The sequence below is a fragment of the Leopardus geoffroyi genome, chromosome B4 (assembly GCF_018350155.1).
Source record: "Leopardus geoffroyi isolate Oge1 chromosome B4, O.geoffroyi_Oge1_pat1.0, whole genome shotgun sequence".
Classification (NCBI taxonomy): domain Eukaryota; kingdom Metazoa; phylum Chordata; class Mammalia; order Carnivora; family Felidae; genus Leopardus; species Leopardus geoffroyi.
Genome location: NC_059341.1, coordinates 117,231,210 through 117,253,961, shown reverse-complemented (window position 1 = coordinate 117,253,961; position 22,752 = coordinate 117,231,210). Strand labels below are relative to the sequence as shown.

The 22,752-nt window shown below is 37.9% G+C and overlaps 1 protein-coding gene across 3 annotated transcripts in view; it reads left to right on the top strand.

Annotated features, from left to right (window-relative positions):
* LOC123590328 (uncharacterized protein C3orf20 homolog) overlaps window positions 1-22,752 on the top strand; it is a 123,337-nt gene that overhangs the window by 53,612 nt on the left and 46,973 nt on the right. For all 3 annotated transcript variants that reach the window (XM_045463351.1, XM_045463349.1, XM_045463350.1), the window contains 3 exons: window positions 9,076-9,196; window positions 11,410-11,544; window positions 12,643-12,744. In XM_045463351.1, the coding sequence (XP_045319307.1) occupies window positions 9,076-9,196; window positions 11,410-11,544; window positions 12,643-12,744 (358 nt within the window). The remainder of the gene's footprint in view (window positions 1-9,075; window positions 9,197-11,409; window positions 11,545-12,642; window positions 12,745-22,752) is intronic.

Sequence of the window (22,752 nt, the reverse complement as noted above, 5' to 3'; positions counted from 1 at the left end):
GCTATATGGCATTTGGAATTAATAGCTCTCCATTTGTGGCCTTATCCATGGGTTTCACTGTTAAATATTTCATGCGGACTGCCATGTAGATTATACTGCCTAATAAGAGTATGTATCAAAATGGAACTTGGTGACTTTGAAAGTTTGAGAAAACCTTCCCTGCTCTGGCCCCTTTCCAACCTATCTCCTATCACTTACCCCCTTGTTTACTAAACTTCTGTCTCTCTTCATGGCCTTCATAGCCTTTGTTCCCTGTGACTGAAAGCTCTTGTCCCAACTCTTTGCACAACAGGTTTCTTATCTTTAAGGTCTCAGTTTAAATATCACCTGCTAGGAGAGATCTTTCTTTTTTCTTTTTGTTTTAGATAGCTTTATTGAGAAAAAATTACATTCCATAAAATTTGCCCATTTAAAGTGTACAATTAAATGGTTTTCGGTATATCTACAGAGTTTTGCCACCATCACCATAATCTAATGTTAGAACATTTTTGTCACCTTGCGGTGCCTGAGTGGCTCACTTCATGATCTCACAGTTCTTGGGTTTTAGCCCCACATCGGGTTCTGTGCTGATGGCTCAGAGCCTGGAGCCTGCTTTGGATTCTGTGTCTCCCTCTCTCTCTGCCCTCCCTACCCCACCCCTTCTTGCACTCTGTCTCTCTGTCTCTCAAAAATGAATAAACGTTAAAAAAAATGAATAAACGTTAAAAAAATTTTTTAAGTACATTTTTGTTACCTTGAAAAGAAACCTTGTACAATTAGCATTCACTCACCATTCAACACTCTCACCTCTAACCCTAAGTAGCCACTAATCTACCTTCTGCCTCTACACGTTTGTCTATTCTGAACATTTCACATAAATGCAATCCTATAATCTGTGGTATTTTGTGACTGGCTTTTTTCACTTAGCATTAGACTTTCAAGTTTCATCCATGTTGTAGCATGTATCAGTACTTCATTTCTTTTTATGGCCACATAATATTCCATTATATGGATATACCACCTTTCATTTCTCCATTCCTGAGTTGGCGAATATTTGTGTTGTTTCCATTTGGGGGCTACTATGAATAATGCTACTGCGAACATTCACAAACAAGTTTTTGTGTGGTTATACAGTAACTCGATTTAAAATTTTTTAAGGAACTTCCAGACTGTTTTCCAAAAGATGCCACTTCTGACCATTTATTTTAAGAAGGCTTATCCTTTTCGTTATTCTAGTGATGACTTTATTGCTTATTGGCACTAATTATAATATGAAATTAAATGTTCATTTACTGTGTCTGTGTAACTAGAATGTGAGCTCCATGATGGGAGACACCACTTATATCTCGTTCACTGCTTTATCCCCAAATACTTAGTATGTGCCTAGTACATACTGAGTGCTTAATAAAATGTTTGTTGAATGATTGAACAGTGAATTAACAAGACTCCAGGAAATATTTGTGTCAGGCTATTGGGAATAGGTGGTGGGGGGAGGCTAGATCAGCTGGGATTCTAAGACAGACAGCCATAAAAAAATTTGTAGCAGTTATATATATTCAATATATATGTATATTGCTTTACTATAGCAAATAACAGAAAGTTCCATTTCAAATTATAGAGAAGATGGGCTCTAGATGCAGTATAATTTGTGACTTAGTGATGTCATGTAAGATCCAGATTCTTTTCATCTTTCTACTCATCTATCCTTGGCATCCTTTCTTCTGAGGTGGTTCCCCTGGTGGCTACCAGTGACACTGGCTCTGTGCTCCTTTTTATGTCTAGCAGGAAAAATTTTAAAACTCTTTTTTTCATGGATCAAGTATATGTCCTTCCTTTGAGTCTCTTCAGACCAACAGGCCTACCCCTGAATTAAAAACACCTGTCAAAGGAATGCCATGCAACTATGGGCTTAGATACTCAACATCTACCTCTGTAAATGGGGGTAGACTCAGTGAAGGGTGAAGAGCTGAATAAACAGAAATTTGTTTGAAAGGAAGGAAGGGATAGAGAATGGATGCTGGGTAGGCAACCAACAGTGGAGCAGATAGAACTTGATTTGGATCAGCAATCTCTAAGGGTCTGATCCAGTAGGAAGGGGCATGGCAGCAGCAGAATTTCTAAAGATGTGGTGATATTCATTGGAGGGAGGGAGGGAGAAGTACCTAGACCCAGGGACTGGCAAAAGTTTTTCCATAAAGGGCCAGATAGTAAATATTTTAGGTTGTTCAGGCTATACAGTCTCTGTGGCAACTACCCAACTCTGCCATTGTAACATGAAAGCAGCCATACCCAACACGTAAACATGTGGGCATGCTCTGTTCCAGTAACATTTTATTTACAAAAACAAGCAGCAGGCCAAATTTGGCTTGTAGGTTGAAGTTCACCTCTTTCTGACCTAGACCATGGCTAACATAATAACATTATGCTCGTTATTGAAAAAACAACTTAGAACCCATGTTTCCCTAAAGTTGGATCAGCCTTTTCATTCTTATATATACTCTTACACAAGGATACTGGTTGATTCTCCTTTAAGTTTGAAGATTTAAATCATAACTACCTAATATTTAGTGAGTGCTTACTAAGCGTCAGGTCCATTTGCATTTTATTCTTTCTCTAACTGCTCTCTTGCTGCTTTCAAGATTTTGTTTGTCATTGGCTTTTAACAGTTTGACTGTAATGTGTGTAGGTGTGGATCTCCTTGAGCTTTGAAATACTGAGCTTCTTGGATGTATACATTAATGTTTTCCAAAAAACTTGGGAAGTTTAGGCCATTATTTCTTTAAATATTTGTTTTCTGCCCACTTTTCTCTTCCTGGTACTCCTGTTTAATGTATGTTGATGTTTTTAATGGGATCCCATGGGACTCTGAAATTCTGTTTCTCTTCACTCTTTTTCCTTTCTGTTCTGCAGACTGGATAATCCCTACTGAGTTATCTTCAAGTTCACTGATTTTTATGCCAACTCAGAGAGGCTTTTGAGCCAGTCTAGTGAAGTTTTCATTTCCATTATTATATTTTTTAATTCCAGAATATCCACTTAGATTTTTTAAATTCCACGGGGTGCCTGGGTGGCTCAGTCAGTTAAACGTCCGACTTCGGCTCAGGTCATGATCTCACGGTCTGTGGGTTCGAGCCCCGTGTCGGGCTTTGTGCTGACAGCTCAGAGCCTGGAGCCTGCTTCAGATTCTGTGTCTCCCTCTCTCTCTGACCCTCCCCTATTCATGCTCTGTCTCTCTCTGTCTCATAAGTAAACATGAAAAAAAAATTTTTTTTAATAAAATTTCTTTTTGTTGATATTCCCTACCTGATGACTCATTATAATTGTATTTTTCTTTAATCGAAACACCGTTCCCTTTATTTTTTTAAATTAATTTATTTACATTGAAAGAGAGGAAGAGAGTGAGTGGGACAGGGGCAGAGATTGAGGGAAAGAGAGAGAATCCAAAGCAGGCTCCGCACTGTCATCATGGAGCCCAATGCAGGGCTCAAACCCACAAACAGTGAGATCATAACCTGAGCTGAAGTTGGACGCTGAACCGATTTAACCACCCAGGCGCACCCTCCTTTAGTTTTGTGGGGCTTTTTAACATATTCATATTAGCTGCTTTAAAGGTTTTGTCTGGTCCAACATCTGCACCCGTTAAAGATAGCTTCTATTTCCTGATTTTCTTCCTATGTGTCACATTTTCCTGTTTCTTTGCATGTCTTATAATTTTTTACTGAAACTAGATATTCTAGGTAATATATTGTAACAACTCTGGATTCTGATCCCCTTCCCCTTCCAGAAGTATATCTTGTCTAATTTTGTCTCTCACAAATCACCCTATTAAGTGATATAATATATAACTCACCCAGACAAAAATAACCCCCTTTAAGACATAATTCCCTTATGGGAACTAGTTTTTCCTAGTATTGGCATCTGAATACGACCCTTAGTCTGATAGGGTCAACCTCATTTAGGTATCAATATATAATAACACTTGGGACAGTGTGGAGATAAAAAAGAATTGGTTGAGAAGGTGTAAGCTTATAGTCTATGGTGATAATCTCCAAATAAACCCCTATAATATATGGATATAAAAAGAATGCAAAGAATGTTCAGAGGCATGTGAGATCAGTGTTTGGTTTTACATAACTAAGAAGGTGAAAACATCTAACTGGCAGGACTAGGGCTGAGTTCACTGCAGGCTGGACCCTATTGCACTGACTCTAGAGGATTAGGTTCTCCTGAAATGCCTGTTTTTTGCATCAGTGTTCTTATAACTGAGTCAAAGTCTTTGCTTAAGTACTATTTATTAATGTTAAATCCTTATTAATTGACTCCTGTGTGAAACTTCACTTTCCTCCAACAAACTGCAAATACTGGCTCTGGCTAAAGGTTGTTGAAGCTTTCTGCAGCTCTAACCAGAGAATTTACTATTTACAGCTTCCCAATGAGAAAGCTCACTATGAGGTAGGAGTGAGAGTATATTGTTATTTGTGTATAAAAGCAATTCATGCACATGAAAAAAATTTTTTGCCAAGTAAAATTAAAATTGTATTGCATGGAAATTAAAATTTTCTCTTCCTCTGAATCTCAAATCCCTTCTGTCAGTGTATCCACAGAAAAGAGCATTTGTCTATTCTACAAAATAATCCACACACACATCCATACACATGTTTGCTTAGTTTTCTCTTTTACTTTTTATGACAGGCATTTTAAATTCCTAGTGAAAAAAAAGCATTTCTTGTCCTGAAGTCTGAGCTAAAATTAGAGTCCCCATTTGTGAGCCCCTATGATAATTCCATTGCAACACCCTTAACACATTTTCAAAAAGAGAGCTCAACTGACAAATAACTGATAACTAATAAATAAAATGTAGTCTATCCATAAAACAACTTGAATGCATTATTCATAATAGCCAAAAGTAGAAACAACCCCAATGTCCTTCAATTGATGAATGGATAAACAAAATGTGGTATATCTGTACAATGGAATATTATTCAGTCATAAAAAGGAATGAAGTACTGATACATTCTACAGCATGAATGAACCTTGAAAATATTATGCTAAATGAAAGAAATCAGTCTCAAAGACCATATATTGTATGATTCCATTTGTATGAAATGTCCAGAATAGGCAAATCTATAGAGACAGAAAGTAGATTAGTGGTTGCCAGGGGAACTAGGGGAGGAAAGAATGGGGAGTTACTGCTAATGGATGGGCATGTGGGTTTTTTTGAGGGGGATGGAAATGTTGTAAAATTGGCTGAGGTGATAGCTGTGAAATTCTGCAAATATACTAGAAATCATTGGATTGTACGTTTAAAATTTTTTTAATTTAAGTTTATTTATTTATTTTTGAAAGAGAGAGAGAGAGTGAGCAGGGGAGTGGGGAGGAGCAGAGAGAGGGAGAGTGAGAATCCCAAGCAGGCTCCCATGAACTGTGAGATCATGATGTGAGCCAAAACCAAGAGTCATAAACCACCCAGGTGCCCCTGAACTGTACATTTTAAATAGTGACTAGTATGATGTGAATTATATTTTGATAAAGCTGTTATATATAAAAGAAAGAACTCAAAATATTAGTATATAATTTGCTGTCCTATATTGCGTCATTAAAGTATATGTCATTATTTCCCTTTTACCTACAACAAAACTGGACCTAAATGTGGTGTTTACTGTTTGCAAAAATTTTATGAAATATTTAAAAAATTCCCCTTGTCACTTAAATAATATTAAATTTAAAATAAAATCTATAAAGGGATGCCTGGGTGGCTCAGTTGATTAAGCATCCAACTTCGGTTCAGGTCATGATCTCACTGTTCGTCTGAGCCCCACGTTGGGCTCTGTGCTGACAGCTCAGAGCCTGGAGCCTGCTTCGGATTCTGTGTGTGTCTCTCTCTCTGCCCCTCACTGCTCACGCTCTGTCTCTATCTCTCTCTCAAAAATAAATAAACATTTAAAAATAAAATAAAAAGCTATAAATAAAATATAATAGTGGTTGATACAAAAATTGGGCCAAATGATTTTTGGGATCTCCTTTAGGACTAATTTACAGGTAATTTTACAGGATTATAAATCAACAAAGTTAAAATTGAAATGAAAATACATCCCAAATCTTTACTTTCTGGGTAGAAGCCAGAATATTTAGTGCCCTGATCAAACTTTAATATTGCTCAAGAGTTAGGCGTACACTGGGAAATTGCCCCCTTGATTATTTTTTAAATTTATTTATCTCTTTTAAGAGAAAGAGAGAGAGAGGAGAGAGGGAGTCCCAAGCAGTTCGGCACTCATAGCATGGAGCTGGACTCGGGTCTTGAACTTGAATTCACAAACCATGAGATCATGACCTGAGCCAAAATCAAAAGTCAGATGCTTAACCAACTGAGCCACCTAGGTCCCCCCCCCCCCCAACTTCAATTATTTGTTACATAAAATTAAATGTCTAAGATGAGAATTATATTCATAAAACAGGAGGTGATTTCCCTCCACTTGCAGCTCTGGAGTGGTTGCTTCCTCATCCTCTTCCTGTCTTCTTTGCTAACAGTAACTAAGCAAAAGAATACAACACCATCTGCTGATGATATTTTGGGAACTTCACAGAAGCCCAAAACACTAAGCCTCATAGCTGAATCCTGCCCCTGTTCAATTTCATCCTGGGCACCAGAAACCATTCCTTGGAAGAGGATACAGAACTGAAGCCTCTGAAAGAGAAAAGGCAAAAACAAAACAAAACAAAAAGCTGTCTTCAAAGGGATTTCATTATTTAATCATTAACGATCTTTTTTTTTTTTAAGTTTATTTATTTTTGGGAGAGAGTGGGGGAGAGGCAGAGAGAGAGGGGAACAGAGGATCCTAAGCAGGCTCTGCACTGACAGCAGAGAGCCTGATGCGGGACTTGAACTTATGAATCATGAGATCATGACTTGAGCTGAAGTCCGACACTTAACTGACTGAGCCACCCAAGTGCCCCCATTAACAGTCTTTTAAATTAATCCTCCTTTTGTGCACCTGTCATCCCACCAAAGGGGTGTCTTGGTGAGAAAGCTCAGCAGCCCATACTAGCAGGAAGATGAATGAAAGGGGATGTAGGCTGGGACACTTGTTGCCAGGATCCAGTGTGTAGGGAAACGCCAAGGCTGTGGGAAGAGAGCTCCTACTGTAGTGCATGGGTAGGCCTTTAGGGTCTTCCCTGGGGCCCCTCCAAGGAGTGAGAAGAGCTGAAGGCTGGACTTCCCAGGGGAGTGAAAGGGTAGGCTGTTCAGGAAAGGAATGCACTCCGGGTGTCCAAGGTGTGAAAGTTCTATTTCTGCTTTTTTCACTGGGTTGGTGGCTTTGTTCCTCCTACCCATCTGTAGGACTGCAGGCTTCTCGATTAAGTTAAAAGCACCCCTTTTATACTGTGAACTATTCTTATTCTTTTATTAGATAGTGACCACCCCCCCCCCATTGAAATTTACATTAGGCTGCAGGTATTCTATTAATCAACCTCCATCAGCCTCTGTTTCCTCATCTGGGAAATGGGACCCATAATACTTATAGATGGAATTGTGAAGACTTAATAATAATAAAAGCCAACACTTCCAGAGAACTTACAAGGTGCCTGACTCTGTCAAAGTGCTTTACATAATTAATTCATTTAGTCCTTACAACAGCTCTGTGACGTAGAGGCTATTGTTATCACTATTTTTAAGACAAGGAAACTAAGCCACAGAAAGATTAAGAAATATGTCCAAGTTCACACAATTAGGAAATGGAAGAACCAGGTTCAATATCATTAACCATCTGGCTCTACAATGTTTGTAACCATTAAGTAACACTGCCTACTAAAAGCAGATATTTAAGGCTTGGCACATTGTAGGCTCCCAGTAAATATTATCTCTCAAAATAATGAAAGTCACAAGACTGAAAATGAAGAGAGCACCTCAGTCTGGGCATCCCTCAATGTTTAACCATGCCTAAATAGTGTCTTGCATCCAATAATTACCCAAAATGTATTTGTTAAATTGAATCCATTTTGTCAGGGCAGTTATGATTTTTTGTTGTTGTTTAGTTAATTTATTTTTGAGAGGGGCTGGGGAGGGGCAGAAAGAGGAGAGAGCAAGAGCGAGAGCGAGAGCGAGAGAGACAGAGAGAGAATCCCAAGCAGACTCCGCACAGGGAAGTTCTGAGTTTAAGTCCCTTCTCTGTGCCAGGTGCTATGCTGAGAAAAGAGAAGATACAAAGATAATCGAGATATGAACACGTAGTGTGATGCTACTGATCCAGAAAAGCTATAAAATGCTAGACTGCATTAATAGACATAAATATAGGGAAGATAAAATTGACACCTCCTTGTTCTTCATCGCCCAAATCCCATCCTTCCAAATCTGTATGTTTCATAAATCTACACACATGTATCTCCCATCTCTCTCATCCCTGCTTCAGTCCAAGCTGCCATCTTCTCTCTGACCTCTTAACTGGTCGCTAGCACTTACTTTGGTTCCTTAGCAATCTGTTTGATCCTGTCACCTCTTTGCTCTATTATTACACCCTTCTATGACTTTTTGCTCCTAAGATAACCTTCATGGTACAGTGTAGGAAGCCCTGCACGTCTGACCTCTTCCTGCCAATTATTCTAGTCTCATCTGTGCCACTCCAGACTCTAACTACACTGGCTTTCTTTCAGTCCCTTGAATGCATTATGCCCACCACCTTCCTCATGGCCTTTTGTATGTATTGTTGCAACCATTTAGAACACATTTCTGGGCAAATGTCCACCCCTGATCCAATGAGCCACAGCCCAGGCAGCGGTACCACATGATACAATAATCATGGCCAGCAGAGTCATCCATATGACTGTATAGATGGGAGGTGCTGAAACAAGAGGAGGTGTGTCTCAGAAAGGGGAATCCATCAGATTCTGACACCAGCCTTCCCTTTAAGAATATTCAAGCAGATATATACCAACCTTCCCTTTAAGAATATTCAAGCAAAGGCAAGGTGACCGTGTTCCAAGAATATGATGGGAAGGAGTCCTTAATATGACCTGGTGACTTCTGTCGCCTCAGCCAAATCAATGAGTCCATGAATTTTTCTTCTTCTAAATAAGTCATATTTCCGTCTTTTTTTGTAGCCTAATAATATCAATGATGTTTAATCAGGATGGTGGCATGGTGATCGGCAAAAAAGGAAACATTATAAGGGAATGGATGTGGCCTTCAAAGGGAAAACTTGATGATCCAGTTGAAATTTGGGTATTATTTTACAACTTTTTATTCTTATGTCTATTTCTTATGCCATACCAATAATTGACTTTGAGTTTTTAAAATATACTGTTAGGGAAAAAGAGGATTGGTAAGACTGAATTATTCAGTTTGGCTGTGTACACTAGCCAATTAATCTGATAAATCTTTATTTCAGTTTTTTACTTCACTTGGTTCTTTCTTGATGGGCTTGTCTTTGCTAAGCAGCAGTTACTTTAAACAGTAATTTTAAAAAATTATTAGAAAAGCATTTTGTTTATCATAGAAAATATTTTAGAAATAGGAAAATATATAATGTTCAGAGTAAAAGTCTCCTCCTCCTCAGTCTCACTTCGCACAATTACCTTTGTCAATAGCTTAATGTACATTTCTGTCAGATCAAGGATCAGAAATTCAGATAATGTAAGAGTGAGCCTACCAATGGGAACTTCAGTGAACTGGAAAGTATGTCTCCCCTAAATGAGACAGCCTTTACTCAGGGCAGAAGACTGTTGCCACATGGGAGTGTGGGCCTCGGCCTGCTGTATTTTATGATTTTTTTTTAAAGCCATGAATTCAGATTTTTTTTGATGAAATATCCTGATATTTCAAATTTGCAATTAATTCAAACTCTGACAGGACTAAACCAAATACTCGTAAGCTGCCAGGCTGTAACCTCTGTGCTAGACTTCACTGATTCACGCACGGGTAGTTACTTTATGTGTATGTGCGTGTGATCACGGGCTATATTTTGTGTCCAGGGCCACTGCATAGGGCTGTGCAGGTGCACTGTGCAGTCAGCCCCAGAGGTACCAATTATAAAGAGCTGTGCTGTCCCTGTATGGCAGCCACTAGATGTCTACCCTGTGGTTATGGAACCCTCGAACGACACTGTAGGCATAAAATACACACCAGATTTCAAAAATTTAGTACAAAAAATGAAAATATAAAATATTGATGTTTATATTATTTATATTGTTTACATTGTTGCAATGTTACTATTTGGATGTATTTAGTTATAAAATGTTATTTAAATTAATTTCACCAGATTTTACTTTTTTTTTTATTTTAGAGAGAGAGAGAGCATGAGTGGGGGAGAGGGGCAGAGGGGGAGAGAGAATCCCAAGCAGACTCCGCGCTGTCAGTGCAGAGCCCGACATGAGGCTCAAAATCAAGAGTTGGACACTCAACCGACTGAGCCACCCAGGCACCCCCACCTGATTTTACTTTTCAATGTGGCTACTGGAAAATGTAAAATTACTTATGTGGCTCACATTTATGGCTCACATTGTATTTATACCGTACACACTATTGTGTGGAAGTTACCTCCAGGTCTCTGTTTTATACAACTTACAAAACCATCCATGGTGGCCATGTATCCTACACATACTATTTGGATTGCCATTTTTAAAGAAGTAGTGCTTAGCTCTGAAAGGTTAGGGAAGTAAAGAGTGGGTAGAGAAACTGTGCAGCAAACTTGTATTTGCAAGTTTCCTGATACTCAGGAGTCAAGAGTTTCCTCTCCTAAAAGAGTCAGTATAACTAAATGGGATAGATTTTTCAGTTCAGCTTACCTCAGCTGGCAGCCTTCAGGAAGCAAGGGAATGTAACTCGTAACCCAACAAGTTGCAGGCTTGGAACAGTTGACTTAATTAGGATGCTTTATCTGCAGCAAGCCTTTTAAAAATATGCTCTGCAAATCTGCAGATGTTCATTTGAGCTTTAAAAGTTGTTCATCATTACTTTCCTATCCTTGTCATTTATAAAATCTCTCCAGCTTTAATAAGTTTCACAGTAATAGGAAGACTTGTAAAACTTCTAAGCACTTGACAGCCATTAATGACTTTTCTGATCATCAAGGGAGTCAGATGTTGTTAGCTATATTTTACAAGAGACACTGTCTCAAGAGCTAGAATTAGAACTCAGAAGTACCTGCAAATTGACCCAGAATTTTCTCAGTCTAAAGTGAATCTGACTTTCCTTATAAGACGTGACTACATTAATTGCTAACTGTCTCTCACCATTCCTCTTCCTTCCCTTAAGAAGCCCAAATTTGCAGCATAAAAACCTAAAAGCCACTCCTGACTTTAATGGAACCAGACTGAAACCGCGAATGTAGATCTCAAATTTCTTTCCACATGTCATGCAAACGTCTAAGATTTCTACTTGAATTATGAGCGTGAGAATTCTGTGTAGGTAATGACAGTCCTTTCTGTTGCCCCCAGGTGAACGAGTTCATTACAGTGGAGATTTCTGGGCGCTTTGCCATAACCTTGGTCTACAAATGGCATCCCCAAAGCCTAAAGCTATCTCTGGCACCTGTAAAATGCAAGTTTTTCCATCAAGGCTTACCTGAGGAGGTAGGTCCGGAGGTTTCTTTAATCATCTTCATGGCACCACCTCAGTGCAGACCAGAGGAAAAGCAATGCTGACTGATATTAGATTCTTTCTTTTTTTTTTTAATGTTTATTTTGAGAGGGAGTGACAGCAAGTGGGGAAAGGGCAGAGAGAGAGGATCTGAAGTGGGCTCTGTGCTGACAGCAGAGAGCCTGATGCAGGGCTCGTTCTCACCGAGAGATCTACACGGGGCTTGTCCTAACTGGAAGTTGGACACACAACCAACTGAGCCATTCAGGCATCCTTGATTTTAGATTCTTGCAGTATTTCCTGGCAATTGCTACAGTAAGGATGCTGGAATCTTGGCTAATTAAAAATCCTGCCAGGGCTGTTACTGGACATTACCTGTGAAGTAACTGGAATGAAGAGAGTTTAGAAGGGGAAAGTAGACTTAGGAGAAAAATGAACACCTGGTTTCTTCTAAGGTCATGATTCCTAAGCTTTGGTGAATTAATTTTCTGTCTCCTATTTGGGTGAATTGTTTGCATTTATATAATCATGATTTCTTAAAATGGAGTGGGGTTCATATATTGTTTTTAACTAAAGCAAAACTAAATTGATTTAAAGTCACTATTTTTCAGCATAAGTAACATTCTAAAGACACTTGAAGATGAGCATTGCAAAAACTATGGCTCAGAAGAATGTTTCTTAATCACTTGACACTTGCACTAACTCTCTATTGGGGAATTTTATGCTAAAACTTTTGTCAAGAGATGAGACATTAAAACGTCAGTGTCTCTAATATCGTGTAGTCAAATAATGGGCTAGCTTGACTAATTCTAATAAAACCTTTGAAGATTTTTAAATTTTGAGTGTGTTTATGGGAATGATACACATATTACAGAACATGTATGAACCTTTAATAAAAGATCTCTAGTTTTAGGGATGGGCATCAAAACTGTGTTGCTCTTGGTTATAGCATAGAAATACCATGCTTATTTCACATATGCTGAAGTTGTATAATTTTTGCCATAAATAAAGCCTTTACATGAAGCTATCTTGCCTCCTTGGTTTTTTATGACCATGTCCCCATCTGAAAAGAGCTTAATACTCTCTCTCAGCCATTCCCTGATGTCAACCCCATCTCCAAAGAAGCCATGGAGTTATTCAAGGCCTATAAAGTAAAGTGCAAACATATGAAATCTGCAACACAGGACAAAGATGTAAGTGTTAAACAGTCACTATTTTGATATTGCAGGCAAAGGTAACTTTTAGTTTTCATATTATTCTAGAGTTATTTTCCTTTTCTGACATATGCTGGATTTGTTATAAAGAGTTGAAGAGTCAAGCAATTGCACACAGATGGGCCTATTTGTATAGTTACTGGAAGGAGCATAGAATGACTTTTGTTGTTTGTTGGTGTTTAACTTTCCTTAACATCTTAGCCGTTTTTAAGTGTAGAGTTCAGTAGCTTAAGTTCACAATTCACAGTGTTATGCAGCCATCACCACCATTCATCCCCAGAACGTGTTCATTTTGTAAAACTGAAGCTCTGTACCTAATGAACAACAGCTCTGTTTACCTCCCTCTCCCAGCCTCTGACAACCCCCATTCTACTTTCTATCCCTATGAATTTGACTATTCTAGCTACCTCACATAAGTGGAATCATACAGTATTTGTCCTGTTGTAACTGGCTAATTTTACTTAGCATAATGTCCTCAAAGTCCATCCACATTGTATAAGGTGTCAGAATTTTCTTCATTTTTAAAACTGAATAATATCTCATTATACCACATTTCATTTATCTATTCATGTGTTGATGGACACTTGGATTGCTTCCCTATTTTAGCTATTGTGAATAATGCTGCTATGAACATGGGTGTATAAATATCTCTTTGAGACCCTACCTTCAGTCCTTTCGGATTTGTTTCCAGAAGTGGAATTGCTGGATCATATATAACTACATTTTTAATTTTTTGAGGAACCACCATACTGTTTTCAATAGCAGCTGCACCATGCAACATTCCCATTTGCGGTGCACAAGGATTCCAGTTGTCTGTATTCTTAAAAATACTTGTCATTTGCTGCGTTTTTTTTTTAATAGTAGCCATCTGGGGTGCCTGATGGCTCAGTCGGTTAAGCATCCCACTTCAGCTCAGGTCATGATCTCGTGGTCCATGAATTCGAGCCCTACATTGGGCTCTGTGGGGACAGCTAGGAGTCTGGAGCCTGCTTCAGATTCTGTGTCTTCCTCTCTCTGCCCCTCCCCCACTCACGCCTCTGTCTCTGTCTCTCTGTCTCTGTCTCTGTCTCTCTCAAAAAGTAAATAAACATTAAAAGAATTTTTTTAAATAAAAATAAAATAGTATCCATCCTATTGGGTGTGAGGTGGTGTATTTAACTTTTTAAAAAATAACTTTATTTAAGTATGCTTTGTTTACAGTTTTATAAAATGCATCCACTTTTAGTGTATACTTTGATGAATTTTAACAATATTTAGTGGTCCATGAAATCCTGAATCTAGAAATCCTTGTTTCTCAAGGAGGCATTAATGGCATTTGGGGCAGGATAATTCTTAGTTGTTCAGGACCATTACAGAATACATCCCTGGCCCCCACAAACTAAATGCCTGTTGCGCCATCAGTCAAAAGGCCCATGCACATTTGTGAATGCTCCCGAGGTACTCACTTGATTTGAGAACTGTTTCATATTATAATTATTCCTGGGGGAATATTTGGGTATATGGTATGGGGAGATCAATCATCAGATTATTGTGAACCAACACTTAAGGGGCAGGTAGAAAGGTAGGAGGAGAACCATGTTACTGTGGTGGACATGGTAAGATCCATGTCCTTTCCCCTCCCTCTTGTATGACAGATTCTGTACTGCTGGGTTTGGAAAACTAAAAACTGTATTTCCAGACTCTCTTGCAGGTGGATTTCTAGATGCATACTAAGCCCTATTAATTAGATGTATTCATATGGGATTTGGAAGATGGAAATAAGGAGAAACCATTTTCTTGCTTTTGCAAACAAGATCATGGAGAAGTTGGGTTTTCTCACAGCAGCACTGTATTATCTAGTCACTAGCATCATAGATAATGAGACACAATTGTGGCAGCTTCCTGGTTCTAACCTCACAGCTTTAGTAGACTGTTCCAGAGCCCCACAGCTCCAGTGGCACTTCCCTGACCACACCTGCCTGATAACAGGTGGAGGCAGCACCTCACCTGGTCAGTCAGTTGGTATTCTGAGAACAGCTGGAGACTGCCATTTCCCCTCTTTTGGTGATTTTATAATCAGATACTTACAAAAGGGCTAGAGAGTTTTCTGTTTCCTACAATTGATAATAACATACAAAACAAAATGAATTTCAAAATGAGGGAGGGGTTATAGAATGAGCCTTTGAGAGAAGCCAAACAAATGAGAAATAAAAAGCATCCATTGAGTTTGTCTTAGGAGGATCAACAGTGACTTCAGCAAGAATGATTTCAGGGTACATGTTGAAGTGAGAACCTTTTTATAGTGAGCTGAAGAACAGATACCTGAAAATGTAGAAACTTTTATGCTATTATTGGCATTTTCTCGTGCTTTGGATTTGTATAGTATGAGAAAAGAGGAGTGGGTGCCCCAAACCTATGTTTTAGGCCCTTGCTCTCAAGCTTTCCTAGACCAGTTAACTTCTTAAGTGTCAAACCACTTAACTGCTCACTCTGCACTGGGGCAGCTTTCTGCCATCCCAGATGATAGTCACAATAGTCCAGATTCTTCTTCTTCCTCATTGTGGCAAACTTACCAGCATCCTTGTGGTTTGGTTTTGGGGTGTTCTGGATGGGAACAATCTGACAAGCTTGCATTGAGGTGACATGATCTCTTGTATGTGGAGCCCAAGTCTAATTCCCCTATTTGTTCTGCTAGATCCTTTTGGAGTGTCTCCCTCTCCCCATAATTCCCATGCCTCCACTACTCGATGCCATGTAAGAAGGCCCTTGCTGGTTTCTGTCTCAGATGGAGGAATGAAAATCCACACCCTCTGGTCTAGGCCTCTAAAGCTTCTCTAGCCTAGAGTTGGATGATCTTCAGCTCTTAAGTTTCCAAGAGAACTTGGTAATATTAAACTGGTGATCATTTATTAGTTACTTACTATAAAATAATATTTAGAAATGATGCTGTTTATAATATTTATAAATTTATTGAAGTATGCTTACCATCATCATTTTCCAATATAAAAAAATTCATGGTCTTTGGTTTCTAGGGGAAGTAGTATCACAAAATCCCTTTGATATCATAGAATATTGTTAAGTGTGTGGGGGGAGGGAATTAAATGATGAAATAGTATGATCAAAAGTGGAACCAGACAACACAAAGAAAAATATATTCTTTTTTTAAAAAGAAAAATATATTCTTATTATGCATTTTATTTATTTATTTTTAATTCTTTTAATGTTTATTTATTTTTGAGACAGAGACAGAGTGTGAACAGGGGAGGGGCAGAGAGAGAGGGAGACACAGAATCTGAAACAGGCTCCAGGCTCTGAGCTGTCAGCACGGTGCCTGATGTGGGGCTCAAACCCATGAACCACAAGACCATGACCTGAGCCAAAGTCTGACGCCCAACCGACTGAGCCACCCAGGTGCCCCTCTTATTATGTATTTTAAAAGACTAGAAGGATGTATGCCTAATTTGGGGGGGTTGAGTACATTACTTTTGAAATAAGAAAAAAATATTTTTGAAATGTGTGAAGTTCCCACAAAGATGAAACATTATGAGTAATATTACCAAGGAAAATCAATCGAAAAAAAATTGTTATTGCAGTTCTGAAGGTTTGACACCATAATTTATATTCATTTCTTTCATGAAACCTACACTTTCCAAAGACTTAGAATGAGGACACCTTCTTCTCAAGGCATGGAACGGCTTCTTGTGTTACTTTCTTAATAGAGAACTGATATATTTATCTCTCGCATTCACAAATAGCACAAAATAATCAACAGAGTCCCTTTTTGTAACTTCTCTAAATAACTCCTACAATCAGCAATTTTCCCAGATATCCCCTCCCTCCAAAATAAATGTTCAAGGTCGTGCAAGCAAGAATAATGAATCATCTTTTCAACTGTGACAACTTAGTCCTTTTTCAAATCTTCCTGAAAGATGAGTTCTTTTGTTTTTTAGATGTTTCATATGCTCTTTGAATAGTATTTCCAGAGAAGAATGTTAAGGTATGACCTTTCAAAGATTTATTTTTGTTGTTTAATTTCTTCCCAATAACTTGAGTTTTCACATGAATGGTTGATAAGCTAACTCTAGCATACCAAAACACCAACAATTGTTAACAAGTGTACTGTTGAGTTTCCTACTTTTGAAGCTGTGCACATAATTCATAGACAGATGTCTGACACTTTTGGGAATTATTTGTTTCCATCAAACATTTCTTGCAACCTGCTTTCTTTGTGGCCTGACATGAAAGGCAAGCTGCTTTCAACTTCTTTACCCTTCACAGGTTCCTCACTCTGCCCAGTAAGTTTGCAAATTAAACTAATCTTGAAGATTAAAAAAAAATGAATTGGGAAAATGTATTTAAGATAGAATGAATGATATGAATCCAACTCAACTGAAAAATTCCAGTAAAAAATGAAATAGAGGGGTGCCTGGGTGGCTCAGTCAGTTAAGCACCTGACTTGATTTCTGCTCAGGTCATGATCTCACAGGTGGTGAGTTCGAACTCTGCACAGAGCCTATTTGGGATTCATTCTCTCTCTCTCTCTTCCCCCCCCTCTCTCCCTCTCCCTCTTTTACTCATGCATGTGCATAAGCACATGCACGTGCTCTCTCTCTCTCTCTCAAATATAAATAAATAGGGGCACCTGGGTGGCTCAATTGGTTTAGCGTCTGACTTCGGCTCAGGTCATGATCTCACATGAGATCAAGCCCCACATCCAGCTCTGTGCTGACAGCCTGAGCCTGCTAAGGATTCTCTCTCCTCCTCTCTCTCTCTCTGCACCCCACCCCCAACTCTCTCTCTCTCAAGCAAATCTAAATAAATAAATAAAACATTTAAAAAATGAAATAGAAATGTGTGATACATAACCTATCCAAAGAATGTATAACTGAATGAAACAAAAATATTGATAATCCAGAAATGCCTATTGCTCCCTCATCTCCCTTTTTTAATCTCATTGTAGGCAGAGATAAGGAGCCAAATAGAAATAAAGGCATTTATTATTTAAAAAAATTTTTAATGTTTATTTATTTTTGAGAGACAGAGACAGAGCATAAGGCCGGGAGGAGTAGAGAGAGAGAGAGAGAGGGAGACACAGAATCCGAAGCAGGCTCCAGGCTCTGAGCTGTCAGCACAGAGCCCAACGTGGGGCTCAAACTCATGTGCCGTGAGATCATGACCTGAGCCAAAGTTGTACGCTTGACCAACTGAGCCACCCAGGCGCCCCACTTGAAATTTTTTTTAATTGAAGTATAGTTGACATACAATATTATATTAGTTTTAGGTGTATGACATAGTGATTTGACAATTATATACATTATGAAATGCTCACTGTAAGTGTAGCTACTATCTATCACCATACAATACAGTATTATTGTCTATATTTCCTATGTTGTACTTTTCATCCCTGTGACTTATTTATTTAAAACTGGAAGTCTGTGGCTCTTAATCACCTTCACCTAAATCAAGGTATTAATTGCTGAAAGAACAGGCTTCACTAGTAGAGCTATATTGGAGAAGCTGGATTGTAGGTAGTTTGGGCCTGAGACTCCCTAAATTGAAGAAAACCAGTTACCTTACCCATCAAAGTGCAAGCTGGAAAACTTGAACAGGGGAGAGACATGCCTGTTGGTAGTCTTATCACACAAGGATTGGATATACAAGGAAAACTATATAAGAAGTGGTCAATGAGAGCAATCAATGTAGCCAATGGGGAAAGGTGGTCTGGTGTGGCAGAATTTCACCTGCCCTCCCTGGCTGTGAGAAAGGCACATAGCAAAAAGGCACCACCTTCTGATGTCTTCCCTATTTGTTTCAGAGTCTTTCTGTCGCACTGCTTCAACAAAGTCTTTTTCATTTTAGTCACAGGAATTGCCTGAACAACATATTATCTTTAAAACTGTTGGGGTGCCTGGGTGGCTCAGTTGGTTAAGCGTCCGACTTCATTTCAGGTCACGATCTCACAGTCTGTGAGTTCGAGCTCCGCATCGGGCTCTGTGCTGACAGCTCAGAGCCTGGAGCCTGCTTCGGATTCTGTGTCTCCCTCTCTCTCTGCCCCTTCCCCGTTCATGCTTTGTCTCTCTCTGTCTCAAAAATAAATTAAAAAAAAAACATTAAAAAATAAAAAATAAACAAACTGTTGAAAAGGTGCCACTTTAGAAAATATGGTCAGTTAAGTAACTATTGTCTGCTCTTCCATTAGCTGAATTCTGTCTTTCCTTGTAAAGAGCAATGAAAGGATGGAAGAAGAAAACAGACATGCCCATCCTCATAAGACATCTTGAAGAGAAGAGATGAAGGACCCTTCTTCTATGGAAATCTGAGGAGATGGAGATAAGGTCTTCACTTAATAAAAAAATTGGCTGAGCTTCCAAGAAAATTAAATAACAGATAGTCTTTTCAACAAATGATTCTGGGAAAACTGGATATCCATGTGCAAAAGAATGGAATTGGATCTCGTCCTTAAAATATAGACCTAAATGTTGGAGCTAAAACTCTGAGAAGAAAACACAAGTGTAAATATGCCTGATCTTGGATTAGACAGTGGTTTCTTAGATACCACACCAAAGCACAAGTGAAAAAAGAAAAAAATAGATCAATTGGACTTGATAAAAATTTAAAACATTTGTGCTACAAACAATACCATCAAGAAAGTGAAAAAAACCCTCACGAAATGGAAGAAAATATTGTAAGTCATATGTCTGATAAGGAACTTGTGTCCAGAATATATAAAGAAATCTTACAACTCAATAATAAAAAGGAAAATAATACATTTTTTAATGAGGAAAAGATCTGAATAGACAAGTGTCCAAAGAAGATATATAAATGGCAAATTAGCCCATGAAAAGACATTCAACAAAATTAGCCATCAGGAAAATGCACATGAAAACCACAATGAAATACCACTTCACACATATTAGGATAGCTAAAATTAAAAAGACAATAACAATTGTTGGTAAGCATATGGAGAAATTGGAACTCTCATTCCTCACTGCTGGTGAGGAATGGTACAGCGACTTTGGAAAACAGCCTGGCAGTTATTCAAAAAGTTGAATATGGAGTTACCGTATGACTCACCAATTCTACTCCTCCATAAAGAAATAAAAACATGTCCACATAGAAACTTGTACTTAACAGCATTTTTCATCAATTTATGAATGGATAAAGAAAATGTATTATATTCAAATAATGGAATAGTATTCAGCCATAAAAGAGAATGAAGTACTGATACATGCTACCACATGGATGAATCTTGAAAACATTATCCTAAGTGAAAAAAGCAGGTCACAAAGGATGACAGATTGTATGATTCTATTTATATGAAATATACAAAACAGGCAAATCTTTGGAGGCAGAGGGGAGGTTAGAGGTTGCCTAAGGCTGGAGGGCCAGGGAGAAATAGACTCTTAATTGGTACAATATTTTTGGAGTGGGGGGGGGGGAATACAAAAATACTCTAAGGTTAGATTGTGAAAATGATTGCACAACTCTGTGCAACTCTGTGAATATACTAAAAACCATTGAATTCTATACCCTAATTGGATACATGGACTGATATGTGAGTTATATCTCAATAAAGCAATTTTTAAAAAATCTGGCTGTATAGCAGAAGAGATATTCTGAGAAGCCTTTTTACTGCAAAACACCTATAACTGAATACATTATAACTAATAAAAATTTTAATGCATTATCAAATTCACAAGAAAGTAAGGGACATTGTCTTATTATTTAATAATCTGTACATGTGAAATGAAATTATATGAAAAGCAACAGAATAAAAACACCAAAATCAAAATAGTACAAATACTTTCCCTTGTGGGGAAGAGGGAAATACAAATGGGGAGGAGTTCACAGAGAGCTAAAGTTTAATTGCATTGATAATGTTCTGTTTATTTAGCTGGGCAGTGGGTAGATGACTGTTCCTTTTACTATTCTTTATACTTTATTCTCTAAATTTTATTTCTAAAATACACACATACCCTGTAAAACATGACATTTCCGTGCACAGGAAGATCAAAAGTAAAAATTTAGAGTGAATTTAATAAAAAGTCAGGCTTCAGCCAATTTAAATCACTTTATGGAACTATGAAGCTTCTTCGTACTTGACCCAAAGCAGCTATATACTTCATTTCCTAAAAAGCTTCAGGGAACAATTTGACTTTGTCAGAATTAAAATCTTTGAGTGATACCAGAAAGAAGATGAAAAGACAAGCCACATAAAGGCAGAAAATATTTATAATATACATATATTACAAAGGACCAACACCCAGAGTATATGAAGAACTCCTACAACTCAATCATAAAATAATAAGACAGCCCAATAAAAAATGTGCAATAGATTTGAAAAGATATTTTGAAAACTAAGATACAGTTGACCAAAAAGCACATAGAAATATATGCAACATCTCCAGTCATCAAGGAAATGCAAATTATAACCATAATGAGTTACCACCTAATGCCTTTTAGAATGGCTATAAATGAAAGATTGATAATACCATGTGTTACCAAGGACGTGAAACAACAGGACTTTCATACATTGCTGGAGGAAATGTAAAATGGTATAGCCAATATGGAAAATTTTTAGCATTCTATAAAATTATACCTACTGGGTGACCCAGCAATTCCATTCCTAGGTATTTATTTACTCAAGGCCAGCCATCCATTTTCACATAAAGACTTCTACATGAATGTAGCATCTATATTCATAATTTTAAAAAACTGGAAACAACCCAAACATCCATCAGCTGATGAATGATATATATATACAATGGAATATCACTAATAAAAAGGAATGAGCCACTGATACACAAAAACAGATGAATCTTAGAAAAAGTATGCTGAGCAAAAAGAATCCAGAAATGAAAGACTGTATACTATATGACTCCAGTCATGTGAAACTCTAAGACCCTCTGGGTCGGGGGGGGATTGCTTACAAAGGGGAAGGAGAGAAATTTGGGGGGTGTTGGAAATGCTCTAGATTTTGATTATGGTGGTGTTCACATTTGTCAATACTCACCAAATAATACACTTTAATGGGTGCTGTTTATTATATTTAAATTATACCTTAAAAAAGTTGATAAAACAAAAAAAATGTCAAAAAAGAGGAAGGTTCAGCATAGGGTCAAGTAGAAGAAGAGATCTGCAGAAGAGTCTCACTTTGAACATCAAATGGATACAGCAAGCAACATGAATTTGAGAGGACTGGAATATGTTGCCAAATCATCCAATTATGAGCCCTTATTCTTTGAAATGGTACAGAAAGGGGAAATGCAGGGTTTACTTTTTTTCATGTTATTTTATTCATTTTTATCACCTATTTGTTCTTCTGTCTCAGTCTGTTATACAAACTCAAAGAAATAATTCCTCCGGAGTCTATGTTCTTGTGAGAGAGACAGGATGTTTTAGAACTTTTAGGTTCATGTGTTACCTCTTTGGTAACACATTTACTAATCATTTGAAAAAAATGCTTCTTTCTCCTTCTGCTTTTACATTTTCAAAAATGTATTTCTCACAGATGTTGGTCATGTCTGTGAATTATCTCATTTCATCAATTCCATTTATCATCTTCCCTTGTTAGCAAATTCTGGTTTTTAGCAACTCTTGGGGAATTTTGTCAATTTTATTCTATTAAAAGAAAACCTCTAAAGAAATTTGCTTTGCTTGTGATTAACCAATTCAGTAAACATGTGATAGGGAGAAGTTTTCAAAAGCGAGGAACCAGGGTGAAAGGTTTTGATGTCTAAGAGATTTTTGTGAGTAGAAAAATGCAATCACTTGGTTTTGAAATTAATATTCATTTTATTAAAGTGACCTATATAAAAACCCAGTTTGCATTAAGGTTTAAGGCTATTAAAAATCTAATTATTTTATCTATAAACTCTACTAAAATAACAATTGTCCATGTTCCCAGAGAGACCTGCAGGCCTGGGGCCCCTCCTGTTCCCCTTCCATTTGGGTGCACGAAGAAGACCCCGAGACTGGGCCAGTGCTTCAGGGCCAGAGAGGAGGAGG